Raw genomic sequence first — 16,986 nt, 5'->3', positions numbered from 1 at the left:
TACAGGAGATTGCAACTCATCTTGAGAAGGATTCGGAGATGTATGATGTGATCCAGGAGGCGATTGACACCATGCAGAGGGTGGCCTGGCACATCAATGACATGAAGAGAAAACATGAGCATGCAGTAAGACTGCAGGTCAGTGTAACCTACACACATTAACACATATAGACGATTTACAGAAACAAAAAATAAACCAACCACTTAGTTTAGAGTCAAAGCACCAATACATAATGTTATTAAGGTAACACCACCTAGGTCAAAAAGCCAGAAAATGACCAACCAAGTAGACCCACAACCAGCAAACAAAACAAAACTGATTTAATGGATTAAAGTAAAACTTTCCTTCTTTTTTCTCGCTTTCATTCTTTTAGGAGATTCAGAGTTTGTTGACTAACTGGAACGGGCCAGATCTGATTGGTTATGGTGAGCTGGTTCTTGAGGGAACCTTTCGTATCCAGAGAGCAAAGAATGAAAGAACGCTGTTCCTGTTTGACAAACTGCTGTTGATCACTAAGAAAAGAGAGGAGACCTACACCTATAAGGCCCACATCCTGGTAAGAGTACAACCAGATGTTCACCAGTTTAAAAATCTGCATCATACAGGTGGTCGAGCTGAAACCGTAAAGGTTTTAAATGGTAACTGTTATTTTGATGGTAGCAGCTTAGCCAGTGTGCTTGACCTTTGCCCTGTCTGCCGGTGGGACATTTTCAAATTAGAGCTTCTGGCTATTTTTGGTTGGATATTTTTTGTGTATTTTGGAATTTGAGTCTGCTTTTAATGGGTTGGTCATGGATGCCGTTCATCTGAACTCCTCTACATTAGAAAATATGGAAACTGATCTTCGCTGAATAAAGATGAGCTTGGATTTTTACGATGTATTCGTGGCTGACAAATGAAGTTTAATGACAAAAATGTACAATTAAAAACAGACCTGCATGTGCAGGGGTCGAATCAGAAACCAAGCTTGTTTCTGGCTTTCTCCAGTAGTGTAGAAAATAGTTGTCATAGTTTTATGAAACGCTTAGAATTTATCTGACTGTTTCCCTTCATCTCCCTTTTCTCTCCTTTACATTTTTTTGCAGTGCTGTAATCTAATGTTGGTTGAGGTCATTCCTAAGGAACCTCTCAGCTTCAGTGTTTTCCACTACAAGAACCCAAAACTTCAACACACTGTGCAGGTAACCACAAATATTCCCACACAAACACCATGTAACCCAAGATCAGGAATGTCCAGCCTGAGGCCAGGCTTTTGACAGGTGGCCGATCACCTTGAACTTTACTCCAGAAATATCGCACGCCACTTTACGTACAAGCTTCAGCATGCATAGATGTGTGTGTGAGTCTCGCCTAAAGCCAGTGATGTTACATCTGACCTGTGTGTTGGACTTCAGCCGAACACTCATAATTATGATGCATTGTGTGCCACAGAGTTTAGAAGTTACAGAACGCCCATAAATCAACTCCGCTTCAGATCTGATCTGTTTAGAAGTCTTACTCTCTACCTAACATATGTGACCCTGGACCAGTCAGTCATAAGTAGCACGGGTATATTTGTAGCAATAGCCAACCATACATTGTGTGGATCAAAATTATCGTTTTTTTTTTCATCATTAGGATATTAGTATCATCATGATCATGTTTCATGAAAATATTTTTCTAAATTACCTACCATAAATATATCAAAAGGTTCTTTATCATAAGTAATATGTGTTGCTAAGGACTTCATCTGGACAACTTTAAATGTGTTTTTTTGTCAATATTTACATTTTTTGCACCCTCAAATTACAGATTTTCAGTTATATTTTGGCAAAAATATTGTCCAATCCTTTTCATAAATGGAAAGCTTATTTAGTCACCTTTTACAAATGTATCAATCTAAATAAAAAAATTATTACCCTTTTGACTTGATTTGTATTAAAGGGCCAGATATTGTATGTCAAGTCATATGTTGTCCTAAGGTTGAACATAAACTACTTCTAAATCTCATGTTTTGACCAAATTTTACGTGCTGTTTTTCTCAGTTATTTGCCTTTAATCTGAGATTTATCTTAAATAGCAGTCAGTCTGTCTATGAAATGAAGTGTGTATAAGTGCGTCACTGCTAAGGGTCGGTTCCAGATCATCACATCTGTTTGTTAGTCTCTGATTTTACTGACATCCATCCAGTAGAACTTGTGTGTTTTGACTCTTTAAGTTGGTTGATTGTTTGATGACTCAGTCGGTCAAACTGGGGGTTGATGTAAATGATCTGACTGAGCTGATTTATCTCTAATTCACCTTTAGGCAAAGTCCCAGCAAGACAAGAAAATGTGGGTCCTGCATCTAAAACGTCTGATTCTTGAAAATCATCCTGCCAAAATACCAGCCAAGGTCAGAAACACAAACAACACACACACACTCGCTGAAGAATGAACTCACAACTCTCTATCAGTTGTCTCAGACCAAATCTGGCTGTTCTCACTGAACTGTTTCATGATTTAAGTAGTTCATCTCACACTGTTTGATTAACATGGAAGGTGAAACAGAAGTTAGTCTGTTTTCAGAGGTGATGGGACAGCGCCACCCAATGGCTGTTATTACTATTACTGCATCCTTTTTTTAAAGCTGTACACATGAGATGCAACATTGGATTGTTAATTGTGGTGATTTTCATGATAATGTCAGAGTCATATTTCACTCAAAAAAAAAACCCTGAAAATTACTGTCACAATAAAACAATATTTAATGGCCTTTAAAAAGGGTTTGGGATACTACGGTTTTCCAGACACGTATTAGATTAATCCAGGAGCAAACACTATCAGGACATTTATGGATTGAAACATACCTTACTAAAACAGTCAATGGCAGCCGGTGCCTCCTCTTCCAAAGAGGAAAAAAACAAAGGTTCAGGGTGTCATGTGTGTGGCTCGTCATGTCAAAATATGTGTTCAGTGCATCATTGTCTATGTGCATCGCGGGTCCTGTCAAAATACGTGCCTGCGGCATGAAATTAAGCGAGTATCTAAGCAAACACTAGTGTCTCTTTTATCATAAACTCTTACAAAGCGTCTGTAGCAGGCATGTATTTTAACATGACGCTGCACATATTTTGACATGACGATCCACACACATGACTATGTTTTAGCTTCGCATTTGTGCCTCCTCCACGAACTGCCACTGAAAACATTAATGATGTGCATCTTAAGACAAAACAGTGGCACTGTCGTATATTTTAAGATATGTCATTACAAGTTTATTTCCATTAGGACAAACAAGCATTTTAGTCCGGGAAACCACTATACTCAAAGTTTACTAAACCCAGCTGTTGGGTTAAATCAATCCAGAAAATGTTTATATTTGACCCAAAAATGGGTTCAAACAACCCAGCATTTTGGTTTGAACAACCTAGCACAGGATAAATTACAACTCAACGGGATGGGTTCATCCATTTTTGACCCTCCGCTGGGTCAAATTAATAAATAGTGTAATCTAAATTAAGTTTTATGAATTTTAAATATATTTATTAATTTTCAAAAATTATATTAAAATCTTTTTTATTTCGAGTTGAAATATAAAATATTATGTTCTTCTATCTGTGTATCTTTTCACAGGCTAAACAGGCAATTCTGGAGATGGATACAGCAAGTGAGTCTTATGCTAAAGCCACAGTACAGCTATATAAGTAGGCTATAGTGTGATAGTGTTTAAAGAAACTGAACTTCAGACACTCATTTCACTTTTTTTTAGATCACTCAGGTTTTCATTACAACTCTGCCGGTGACAAGAAAATGAACACTAAAGAGGGTCCTTCCCCCCGGAGAACACGGAGAAAAACAGGTGAGATCCACTATGAATACTAACAACTTAACAATTTCATTGATTTGCTATTTATAGATTTTTACTGTTTCTCTGACGTTTGTAAAATGTTTTTTTCTTCATATCTCTTTTTCTCCACAGAGCCCTTATCTAAATTACTGAAAAACTCTAAACACATTAGTAAGTAGAATTTGTTTCAAAAGTGATTGAGAAATATTATGCCTGTAATGCAAACACACAAGCCACTATTAGTGGTGACTGTCTTGTTCCAAAGTATAAGACCTCTTTTGGCCAATCTGCTTTCTCAGGAAAGGGGCCAAAGTTATTATTAGCATTTTATTGTTTTTTTTTTTCTTGAAAAATCTCCTGTGTACAGGTGTTGAAAATTAGCATGCATGCTAAAACACTTAAGCAAGTGCATAAGGTTTTTCCAATGTAACTGTGATGTCCATGTTAAAGCAACACTATGTAGTTTCCATGTAAAAATGACTTACAGCTCCCCCATGTGGTTGAAAAGCGCAACAGTGCCTGGTATCAGACGATCTTCTGTAGAGTTCTCAACGGGCCTGAAAATTAAATCCTTCTGTAGCAGCAAGCAACGGTGAATTCACCTGCGGCAAGTTTACTTTTCTCCATCTCTTCTTCTCCAGACAACAGGCGTGCACGCAGTGATAGCAATAAGCTCCGGGGCGGATCCGCAACGGATCCGCTCTGAAGCGGGCAGCTCCGGTCTGGATCCGTTGCTGATCCGCGCCGGAGCTTATTGCTATCCCCCGCCCCTCTCTGTGATGCACGCAGCAGCCAGACCAGACTTTCTTTACGGTGAACAGCAGTAATGATTAATATTTTTTTTCACGAAGCGTAAAAGATTAAGCCCAAGGTCCGACCTGATTCATTTGCTTATATTTTTGACCCGAACCCGTCCCGTTGAGAACTCTACTCTTCTGCAGGCAGGGGGAGGGGCGGGGCTGTGTTTCCTACCCTCCACCGCCACTTTCAGAGTGTGCTAGTAGGAGGCTGCTCAGGTTGTAGCAACAGTACAATTTGTCCAGTTAAAAGTTGCTCTATCAATGAAATAATTTTAGAGACATTATTTAAAGGTAAAAAACTAAATAGTGTTGCTTTAAATAAAAAAATGTAATAATAATTAATATTTTTTTTTTCTTCTCAAATTTTGCTGTAGTATCCAGCCCAGATATACACAAGGTAAGAAACATCAAATTCCAGCATTAATCTGTTTATTAGAAGTTACCTCAAACCTGCATGCTAGAGAGTACTTGTTAATGGCTTGTATGTGTTCCTCACACAGCGTTCCAGTTTAGGAATCACTCTGCTGTCACCTGTGGCTCATTTGGGTTCTATTGGCCGATCACGTAGCCTTGTCAGCGAATCTCAAGAGTCTCTGGACCCTGGTGACCACAGTGATGTAGATGAAGAGCTGCATCCACAAGATGCTGATGATGAGGACGATACTGGTCTGGTTAGTGCGATTTGATTATTATTTAATTTATGTTTTAAAGATTTTAGATTTGTTGTGATCCACTGACATAAGGATGAGTTGTTATTTTCTATCGCATTTGTGCACTTAAGGCTGCAATGTGCAATCTATCACTATCGCCATCTTTTTTTGAAAAATAAAAATGTTACTTTATGTACTTACATATTCTTAAGTACATGAAAAAAAACTAAATTTAGTTCAATAGATCAGCTTATGAATTATTATAAGCTTAACAATATAAATCATGGTAAAGTAAGCAGAAAGTTGTGAACACTAACTGTTTATGTACTTGCCTAATAATAGATTTTTGTTTATTTTTAACAAAAGAAATTACATCTTTATGCAAATGCTTTATCATGTTTGTACCATATACAGTTTATTAAGCATGTCGTAAGAACTGACTTGTGTATAACCAGGGCTCTGGAGGTAAGCTGAGAGTGCCAGGAAAGAGCAACCGAAAAAGGCTGAACCAACAAGTTTCTGTAGACAGCATTGACCAGTGGCGAAACAACAAACTTACTCATGCAGATCTCCAGGTAAGAAGGCCTAGTTATATCCACGTTATGAATCACCCTGAAAATCATTGGCTTCAAAACAACATTGTTTGTTGGAAAATCAGACCATTAAACATACAGGCTTGATATTTTTGTTTGTACCTTTTATACTTGGTACATTTGCATATAAATGCTCTTGGAAAACTGCTTTTTATTTTTTAATTGGCAGTGATAGGATTTAAAAGGCATGATTTTAACAGACACAAACATCCTTTTGTATGAGGATAATATGATGAAAACTATGTATGGTAAAAGTGCCTATTATTAATTTTTCAGACAGTCAAACAGTCCTTGCAAAATGAGGCCGTCAACACCCCTATCCTACGGGTGACTGGTCCTCCTGAAACAGCGGCAGATGAACACATTTCCCACATGCTGAGAACAAACAGAGAACATTCTGTTCGCAACATATGGGCAGACCATCGAATCAGAAGGGCTATGTTTCCCACTCGCCAAAAGACTGTCCAAATCGATGATGATGAGGACATCTACCAAATGTTTTTGCCAACAGAGAATGATGTAAGCGGTCACGATGCAGAGAGTGATCACGAAACTGCTAACCATTCAGGAAGACCTTGTAGCTGGCACATTGAACAGACTCAAACATCACAGCTAGACCTTCCCTCTGCTGCGGGCAGGGTACTTCGCAGGGCCAGCAGTGTTGGAGAAAAACAGAGTGACCGACAAAGCCCTACCAAACGCACCTTACAAGAGGACAAAATCAACCACCAGACTGAGTCTTCAAGCAATGAAATCTCAGGGTCATCTTCAGCTGAGCAGTTGACGATTGATGATATTGAGAATGTTTATGACAACATTAGTTACGAGGAGCTTCAAGCCATGGGGCTAATTCGCAAGGACCAAGTTGCCCTTCCTAAAGTAGCAGAGGTTAAACCTAGGATAACGCCACAAGTTATAATTACTCCAACGGAAACCGAGAGTTCATGCGAGAGCAATAGGTCCTCTGGTCAAGAGGGAGAGGTGTTCGAAAAGTGTGAGCTACAAATTGTTGAGGATGAGGAGAATGTCTATGACACCATTGTCTTCAAGGAACGCCCTGCACTTTCAGTTGATACGGATCAGGAGGAACCAAAAAGCCTGCAGACATCTGAGATAGATCTCATGGCTAGCCAGATTTTAAAAGGTTTTGTTTCTGAAGAAAGCCTACATTCCAGAAACAACACAATAGTTGAGCAGCCCCAGAGTCCCCCTGCTGCACTTTCTGATGTTGAATCTTCCAAAGCTGACCACATGTTGGAGCAAGTGGATGAGATCTGGAATGATTTGGAAAACTACATCCGGAACAATGAAAAGAAACCGGACAGACTTCCCGCAGCCTTTCCTGTTAATGGAACAAATCCCACATGTACAACACTTGACTCTCCACAACAAGCACACGATTCTCCACACAAAGCAAAAGACTCGCCAAGGAAAACACATAGCTCTCCAAGTAAAGCAAACAGGTTACAACAAAGAGCTAATGATTCTCAGTGCAAAGCACAAGAATCTCCAAGCAAAAAAGCCAGATCCAGGCAACAATCAATTGACTCAGCATGCAAAATCCCCGTAATAACCACCCCTACAGTTGAGGCTCCACCTGAATCACCTACACCTCAGGTTTCAACCCCCCCTCCAATCTTCCACATTCCCGTCCTCAACATTCCAGACCCCCTTACAGAAAACGAGTTGGAGGAAAGAGACAAAGCATGCTCTTCTCCTGCAGCTTATCCCACCCCTGAGCCTCAACCTGGTACTGTAAAGAGTATCCGGAACAAACTAGCAAGGTTAAGCAGTGGAAGCTTCCGTATGGATGATGAAGACATTTCCTCACAGAAGGACCCAGAGCCACAGGCCATGTTTAATAGTTTAGGGTCTGTCTCCTCTAACCTGTTGTTTCCTGGGGACATTTGTGATATGGTTCTTGAGCAAGGGGAGAAGGGCAAGAACAGAGTATTCCTCATGGCTAGGCAGTACAGTCAGAAGATCAAAAAGGCCAATCAGCTACTTAAAATGAAGAGCATGGACCATGAACCCAGTTGTGCTAGGCTTAAGATAAGCAAACAGAAAGACCTGGCAGCCATACTGGAGGAAAAGAAACAAGGTGGTACTGCTATAGGTAAGAGATACTGCTCTCTTATACTGCTATGTGCATGATTAATGTCATAATTTTCTTGTTTCCAAAAGTGTTTTTTTTATACAAACAATAAATGTAAAGTGTGTCATTTTTCTAACTTTCTTCTATTCCATATACCACTACAAGACTCAGAAAAAAGCCATAAAATCAATTGATTTGTTTTGTGCAGGTGCAAGAATAGCAGAATACTCACATTTGTATGAACAAGTGGGATTTAAGTGTTCCCCTTCAACTCCTCCAGTACTGAAGTCATCTGCCAGTATCGCAGGCCCTCATCCACTTTACCCCAACACCACGTCCTCTCCTTCCTTATTAGAGAGCTCGATGGAAGAATCTGATTGGTTGACCTGCACATACAGCAATGGGGAACTTGCTGATTTTGTGTCCTGGCCCGTGGAAACAGCATCTTGCACTTCAACCCTGCACAGAGAAATGACACCTGCATGCTCAACCCCTTCGTTGAAGAAACTTCCACCCACTCCAAGCACACCACCCAATCAGCGCTGGAGTGCCAGTGTGATAACACAGAGTCAAGATGACTCTGATCACATTTACTCTTCAATAGGACCACGTCCTGCAAAAGTTTCATCCAGCAATCGCTGCCAGTCCTCATCTTCTCTGGTAGAGCAGACTGGAAAAGAGAACGGCAGGGGGCTGTGCAATCGGATGTGGGAGGTCCATGAAAACGAATCAAGGATGCACATGCCTCGGCAACACAGCCTCCCTGAATGCCCCAACCAGATGACCTCGGATCTCGCGATGCCCTGTGATATCACTCTGCGAGACTCGCAGCAAACACTGGTGATGAGCAGACAGGCACCACTGAATGCTCAACTTGCCACTGAGAATTATCTGGCCAACTTTAAGGACAATGGAGATGATGATGATGATTATGCAGAGATCCGTTCTGAAGACGAGGGCGAAGAACAAAAGCATGATGCACAGCTGCACACTTTGCCTGGAACTGCTGTTAAGTACTGCAGCCAGCCTCAGAGCAGCATGCAAACCCTGGGGAAAGGACAGCAGGTTTCAGCAAACTCTGAGATGACCCTACAGGGTTACCAATGGAATGATGCTGACTGCAGTCAGGGTGTAAATCAGCCAAAAATTGTACAGTCACTGAGAGAAAAGTTCCAGTGTCTCGGTTCTAGCAGTTTTGCATAAAGCTGATGATGGACAGCATGCCAGAAAAATTGAGACGTGGCAAATCTAAACATCCACATGGAACATGTTACACCTTAAAGACACAACGCAAAGCATACAGAAAACATTCAAATTGAAATGTACTTCAATGAGTTACGCACCATACACAACAACACACAATTTGTAAATGATGGATTCAGCATTCCTCTTCTCATATCTGCATTTATTTAAGCTAACTTTCAGGTCATACAAGGATTCCAAGTTTATGTATAGTTTAAAAAGGAATAAAGAAAAATAAATCATAAACACAACTCTTAAACTGTTACAATACTCTCAACTACTGGTTATATTATTCTAGTACATGTCTGTAAATGTCACCAATCAATTTATAAGATACCGTCTAAAGAACACATGATTGGGGATATTAATTAATTCCACTTTTTTTTATCTCAGCCTGTGTCTGTAATAGCCCCCTATACCCTCATTTCCTATCCCCTACATTAGTTTGCTAATGTAGTCCACTAAAAACCAGTGAATGAAAACGAGGCAGTGAATTCGGATACTAAGCGGTGGAAGCGCTGCAAGTACCATCTTGTGTGGAGACACGGAAGTAAATTTGGCACACGTCACACAGTATATGGGTTTGAATAATTGCACTCGTTAACGCCCACTATTTTGGACACCACTACAAATGGCTGTCTCCTCAAATAGTGCACTATTAAAAGGTGCATTGTGTAACTTATAGAAGGATCTCTTGACAGAAATTCAATATAATCTACATAACTATATTATCAGTGGTGTATAAAGACCTTTCATAATGAGCAATATTGGTTTTATTACCTTTAATACCTTTATTACCTTCTATTACCATGTTTGTCCTATGATGGCTACCATATGCATTTTACCATATGCTGTTGGTTGCAATTCGCAAACTCACCACTAGAAATTTACACACACCACCTTTAAGGGTATATGGAGCTATTTCGGACACAGCCTCAGTGTACACACGTCCCTTCATATCAAAATAATGCTGATTTCTCATTCTTATTGAGTAGAATAATGCCATATGTAAATCTGGTTGTGTAGGTGGCACTATACTAATATTAGCAGTGGCAAATCTGTGTATTTTGTAATATTTGCATGTTATGATTGTTTGAGGCAAAGAATGCATAGAATTCATATCTATTTTATTATAATGTACATTAGATATAGATGTATCAGGCTGGAATGTCCTGTTTATTCAAAACACAGCAATTAAGTAAGTTCATGATAAAATGTTAGTTACAAACATTACAACAAACTAGTTACATACATTAGCCTAATATGAGTAACTCTGAGAAAAATTATTAGTATGTGATTTTTGTCTGTTTAGTTTTGCACATGACAGAAACCATCACTAGGCAAATAGAAATATGTCATTTATAGTGTTTTCATTTTAGGATACTTTGTGTTCAGGGACCATGTTGGAGAATGTGAGGTGATAAAAGCGTACTGTAATTTAATGTAAATTTGAGTTCAATGTTTTTTGTATTGTCTGATCATTTCCTTGTCTTTAAAAAATTCAGCATTGGTTTGCTCTACTCTGTCTCCACCTATAAAAAACACTGGTTGGCTTACACACTGTCTGTCATCCCAAAGATTTAAAGATTTTAATTCGCACAATTACATTTTTCTTCTTTTTATGTTTTTTATTTGTTCACTTGTTTTGAACATTTCTGGTCTTGCCCAATTTCAAATGCTTAGATGTCATGAAACAATATTTATTAAATGTTTGAATTGGTTATTCATTTGATATGATTTGCAAAAATTTGGTTTAAAAGTGCTGTGAATGTTGCATTTTTCATTTATTTGTTTCTTTTTTTAATGAGCACTGTTCAAAGATGTTACCATTTCAAAATGTTACATTAAAAGAAGAAATTAATTCACTTGACCTCCTAAACACCATTAACTGAGTATAAATGTGGATGAATGAAGTAAGTTTATGGATTTTTTTCAGGATATTTTGTTTTCTGTTTCAACTGATGGGGACTGTTATCCTTCATTAGAATTGTTTCTTGTGCACTTTTGCTCTTTTAAAAAAGATATGTTTGTAAAGATGTACATTTGATTTTCATGAATATTGCCATTGATATGTTTTCATGAACTTAAGTTAAGATTTTGCTTTTTTTGTGTATTTTTTATAACTGCCAGTTTTAACTCTTGAGGATTAGTCTTTTAGGCAACAAATAAACCTTTAATTAAAACAAAAACTTTCTTCAGCCTCAGCATCCCGTTTCTCATTTTAAAATATAACTGTTTCATATCTCATTAGTTTATCATGAGACCTCTTTAATTGACCTATGGCTAAGCCACGCCCCCAAACGCGATAATCCAATCACGGTGCTGCGCATAGCAATCCACTACACTCTGACATTCTTTTCGCACCTCCATTGAAATGCATTGCAGTTAGTCAGTTTTCATTCGTTTCTATGTTTTTTCTTGTCATTTTAAGTTTGAAATGGTCAAACAGTGTGCCTGGGGTTACATGCAACTCCGACAATAGGTATCCCAAAAGGCTGGGCGACGGTGTGTATTTTAACCCTTTCCCAAGCCACATCTCAACCGAGATAAGTGTCTGCTTAATCCAGATTAAGTTATGCGGTAGACGACAACACCAACTAAACGTGGATAAATTAAACAAGGATGTCTACATCTATTCTAAGTCAACAACGTATTTGAACGTTATCTTTAATATCTCTAACGTAACGTTAGCCTAACATTAGAATACGTTAACGTTAGCTTCTAGCTGCGTTGTACCTCATGTCACTTAGCTTCATTAACGTATTTGTAAATAATCGAGATAACAAATGTTATTTGTAATCGCAATGTTGTGCTGAATGATTCATGTAAATACTGTAGCACCAAACTAACGGAGAGGTAACGTTAACTTATTCTTGATAAAGATGGTAAAAAGGTTTGTCCTGGAAACGTATGCTGAAGCTTTTCATCAAACTTCTCAACAATAAAATTATTTCAGTTTTTCTCAATTGCTTTGGCTCATTTCTTGAAACAGAAATTACATTTTCAAAACTCTAAGATAATTTGGCAAAACAGTCTTACGGTTCAACACATACCTCTCCCAAAACAGTTCACTCATGTCTCAAAACTAAATTTCCTTCTCATTTAAACAGTCAGTGCCCCCAAAATGCTTCGTCCCTTTGGCATTGTGTAAGCACTGCAAGTCAAAATGTTTAGATGTTTTGTCACTATGGCAGGGGACCATTGAAATATCCCTCATGTCCACCTTTTAAGTCTTACACCAGTCCTTCATTGACAGTGGTTACTGTACTGTTTTTTGTCTAGCTAACAAAATACAGTTGTGTATAAAACTGAAAAAAAAAAAAGGATTTTAGGGTAAGAGTAGCCTCCACGATTTGACATCACACATTGCACTCATACTGTCAAGGAAATTAACCATTATCATTCACACACATAAAGTAACTTCAATACATCAGAGTAAAAAGAAAATGTATACAGCATAATATTCTATAATAGAAACACACAAATAAAAAACAATGAAAATTATATGCAGCCTACAAAGCTGTAAATAATGCTGGAGTTTCACAACTAACAGTTCTTTACTGGTCCCTGTCCTCAACCTCCCTCTCCTGGCCATCGTCCTCACCCTCATGGCCATCCACACGCTGCGGTCTATCAGGCCACAGATTCTCATCCACATCACAGCGTTTATTCTCCCTTAAGATACAATTAGGAAAGAAACAGTGTGCATGTCGCAACCATCCCCTACACTGATCTCCTGTAATATCCTAACACACAGCGTTCATTGCATGTAGCAGGGACTTCTGATCTTGAGCCCGATCTTGAGTGCTCATACACTCTCCACTTCCAAGAGGAGAAAAACTTCTCAATAGAAATTAAGGAAAGAAGAGTAAGATGGTAGGAACAGCATGACCATCCTTGTAGTAGAGGGTAACCCTGATGAGCAAGCCATGGTGGAAATTCACATTGTCCCATAAAATGACATATTGTGGTAGGTGAGGCCTGAAGAGACCTTTCTTATTTTTAGGGATCAAATCAAAAAGAAGGCGGTCCTAGAAAATGAGGAGTTTCTGTGTATGGGCCAAGACTGGGGATGTGAGTGGCCACACCATTCTCAGATATGGCATTAAACATAGTAATATTGCCCCCTCACTGGCCTGGGACATCCACCGTGGCCCGGTGGCCAATAATATTACGGCCACGTCTTCAGCCCTTGGCCAAGTTGAAGCCAGCGTCATTCACAAACATGATGATGTGAGGGGTCTCGTTTACTTCCAATGCCATTATTCTCTACAAAAGCGTAAACTCCTCCTTTTTTTGTCAAGTTCTAGTTTCACCTGACTGTCAATTGCTGTAATAAATGTATCAAATGTTCAAAGCATTCATATATGGTATTCATGGTATTATGTTCTTGACTTATTTTGACAATTGAACAGACTATTGTGCATGTGAAGACTTATACAATGCAATGATGCTGACACGTTTTGGAGCGAACAACCATTAGACTGAGAATCAACCAAACAGTTTAGTTCAACAAGATCTATTCACTTGGAAATTGTGCTAAATGCAGGCTACCTGTACTTTGCAAAGATGTACTGAGATATTGAGACATGTACTTAGACATTTGCAATTTGATGAAATGAATGAGAAATTCAATTCTGTGGTAAACACTTGCCAAGTGGTTTGGAGGTTTGTCTATGTTGTTTTGAGAATGTCATTTCTGTGTCAAGAAATTAGCCAAACCAATGGAGAAAAACTGTCAACCTTCACAATGTGATCAGATGTTACCTGTCATGCAGTTATATTAAACCAGTCTGGGCAAACAAAGTATGCATGACATAATGACACAATTGCCTTTCTTCGCCTTCACAGCAAAAGCTCCTCAGGTACTGCCAAGGATGCTGAAGTGCTGTATTTGAGCTTTTGCTTGTTGAAGCCTTCACCACACCTCCTTCCTCCTCCTCCTCCACCATGATTAAACTAAAATGGCGCCACCTAGGTGTTTTGAAGTCTGATGAAAGTTTTCTATGCGCAATTTAATTGGACAGGAATCGCTAGCCTGATGATTCTCTTTAGCCAATCATCACTGACAGGAAAAAAGAAACATATAATGTAGCTACGGCGGGTTGAGGGAATGTAGTGCTGTAAAAGTACAGACAGCCCTAAAAATGTACTAAAGAAAGTACAAGTAAAAGTACACTGTTTTTAAACTACTTAATAAATAACAATTCTTGAGAAAAACTACTCATTTACAGTAATGAGAGTATTTGAAGAGTTTGGTTCAAAAACGCAATAAATCCATTTTGATAAATTTCGGTAAAAATATGTTTTCTATACCAAGAAAGTGACGAGATGAAAACCACTATTTTCTGTTACAAACTTTCACATAGCATCTTTAGGTTATAAAAACATAAAAAATTCAAATCCATAACTTGATTTTCAAAGTTTTTTATAAAAACAAATAATTTTTTCCAATAAATAAAATGCAATAAATCCATGAAGATTTTTTTTCAAAATGCTATAAATCTATTTAATCAATATATAAATGTGTATTCATCTTTGCCATTTTATATTCATTTAGTTGAACAGTTGTACACACTGATTAAAAAAATAAACATCAATGGCATTCATCAAAACACTTACTTTGTCATATTAAGAACACTGTCATTGCTGCAGTTATACTTGACGTCATTGCTTAACATTTTTCACAGCAATCAACTGTAAAATGTTTTGGTCCTGCTCGATTTTCGTTGACTTTGAGTGAAATAATGTAAAGTTTTTCATAAGATCCCCTGGGGTCAATGTGTTAGCATGACAGAGACTTGATGCTGTCGGGAGAACAAGCACCCGTCTCCCGAGTGCCTCTCGCATAAATTATTAGATGTTGATGGCTTACGTTTCTTTCCCATCACAGAAAACCACCACAGGTTTATCAATGACGTTAAAGTATTATTTTGTTTTTGTTTGTTGAATTGAATTGAAATTTATTTGACAGACTTTCATAAAAATGTATAAAATATCAATTATCCCATACACTTAAAAAACTGCCGAGGATATAGACACGAAAAAGCCTAAGGCTTATTTCCATTGTGGTCCTCGCTGTAAATCAAAGCATACAGGCAACAAGCAGAAATAATGCAAAACCCCACAGATAACAGAGACTACAAACTTTGCTCCTAATTCCATTTTACATCATATACAATAACACTGCAAACATTAACACATTTGTCATACATTATCTTCCATCAACCACTTTTTCAATACCCTTTTTAAAATGCTTCAGCTCTGTTATGTTCTTTATGGATGTAGACAATTTATTCCATGCCATAGTATATAAAAACGAGTTTTTCCCTGCAAAACTTTTAAATCCGCAAGGATATATGTTAAAATCCCTGCCCCTAGTATTGTATACATGTAGATGCTGGGTTCTCACCATATTAAAATAATTCACTAAATATTTTGGAACCATATTGTTTAAAATTTTACGCGACATATCCAATTTTAAAAATATCACTCTTTTTTCGACAGTCAAAAAACCCAACTCTTTAAAACAATCATTATGTAAGTGTGTACGCGGGTGAATTTTTAGGATTGTTTTGACTAAGTTGTTCCATCTCTGTGAACAACTACTGTACCAAAATGATGAGGCATAATCAAAATGAGGTTGTACCAAAGCATTTGCCAATAATCTTAAATAATACGTGTCCAGTAAGTTAGCTTGCCTAGCTAAAAACTTTACTTTCCCACAAATCTTTGCAATCATTTGACTAGCCATATAATCACCTCACTGATTCTTGAAACTTTGGCAAAAACATGTCCCACTAAGAAAAGTGCTAATTCTGTTGGAAATTAATAACATTTTCATGAAGAAAAAGAATCAATGTTATAATCAGGGGGTCCTTTGCACATATGTAAGGTTCTTTTATAGGTTTATTTTTATTATTTTAATGATTATATGCTGGCCCATTGCCTACACTGTAAAAAAAAGGTTCCTTGAGGTTCTATATAGAACCATGGGGTTCTATACTTGGCCAATAGAACCTTTTACCAAAAAAAGGGTTCCATATAGAGCCCTAGGAGGGCAAAGAACCATTTTTATTAAAATGGTTCTATAATTCACGTTTGTGACTGAAGTGTAAACTAAAGATAACACAATAATTACAGACCTACACAACTCATTTACAAACCTACACAACTCATTCACAAACCTTTTTGTGTCATTAGGCTGTGGTCAAATAAAGAGAGTCAACAAATAGGCTATTCATATTTATTGTATGATTTATTTCCTGTGAGCTTTTTTATGCAAGTTTGTACATTAGCATGAAACTTACAGTGCAGTTTGCGTTTTTGGTGAATAACCAGGTGTTTTCTTTATTTTGTACATTCTATATTGTCAATGTTTAATTTAACCTGAAGGGGCATTAAAAACAAATAATTGCAAAAGTGCCCTCTGGTGGCGTATATATGCGTTGCACCATACACGAAGATGAGCCTCGAGACGTGACAGTTTTTTTTTCAAACTGAGGAGTTCGGACTCCGGACCTCCATTTCTGCTTGTTGGTACCCTGAGGTAAGTAAACTTTCTAAAATTTTAACATCATTACTGAAATATTTAGTATAATTTGTTAATATTTATTTTGTTAGAGTACAGACTTGGTGAAGAACATGGAAACGTCTCTAAATAAAATGGCCCCAAACATCATCAGGAGTGCAAAAGAATGAAGTAAAAAACATCTCTACGCCAATCTCATTGGAACAGCAGCGGAAAGCACAGAAGGTAACTACATCATATGCTTGTTCTTTGCCCAGTGTAAAGTAGC

The 16,986-nt window shown here is 37.9% G+C and overlaps 1 protein-coding gene across 2 annotated transcripts in view; it reads left to right on the top strand.

Moving 5' to 3' along the window:
- Positions 1 to 11,380, top strand: part of LOC135772966 (pleckstrin homology domain-containing family G member 1) — a 51,404-nt gene extending 40,024 nt beyond the window's left edge. For both annotated transcript variants that reach the window (XM_065282555.2, XM_065282554.2), the window contains exons 7-18: positions 6 to 137; positions 374 to 556; positions 1,086 to 1,181; positions 2,287 to 2,373; positions 3,594 to 3,627; positions 3,730 to 3,819; positions 3,940 to 3,978; positions 4,982 to 5,004; positions 5,108 to 5,278; positions 5,713 to 5,832; positions 6,127 to 7,966; positions 8,154 to 11,380. In XM_065282555.2, coding sequence (XP_065138627.2) covers positions 6 to 137; positions 374 to 556; positions 1,086 to 1,181; positions 2,287 to 2,373; positions 3,594 to 3,627; positions 3,730 to 3,819; positions 3,940 to 3,978; positions 4,982 to 5,004; positions 5,108 to 5,278; positions 5,713 to 5,832; positions 6,127 to 7,966; positions 8,154 to 9,148 — 3,810 coding nt within the window. In that variant the 3' untranslated portion in view covers positions 9,149 to 11,380. The remainder of the gene's footprint in view (positions 1 to 5; positions 138 to 373; positions 557 to 1,085; positions 1,182 to 2,286; positions 2,374 to 3,593; positions 3,628 to 3,729; positions 3,820 to 3,939; positions 3,979 to 4,981; positions 5,005 to 5,107; positions 5,279 to 5,712; positions 5,833 to 6,126; positions 7,967 to 8,153) is intronic.
- The last annotated feature ends 5,606 nt before the right edge of the window (positions 11,381 to 16,986 follow it).

The sequence above is a fragment of the Paramisgurnus dabryanus genome, chromosome 21, assembly GCF_030506205.2.
Source record: "Paramisgurnus dabryanus chromosome 21, PD_genome_1.1, whole genome shotgun sequence".
In the NCBI taxonomy this organism is placed as follows: domain Eukaryota; kingdom Metazoa; phylum Chordata; class Actinopteri; order Cypriniformes; family Cobitidae; genus Paramisgurnus; species Paramisgurnus dabryanus.
The sequence above is the reverse complement of the archived record's forward strand: the minus strand, read 5'-3'. Positions and strand labels throughout refer to the sequence as shown.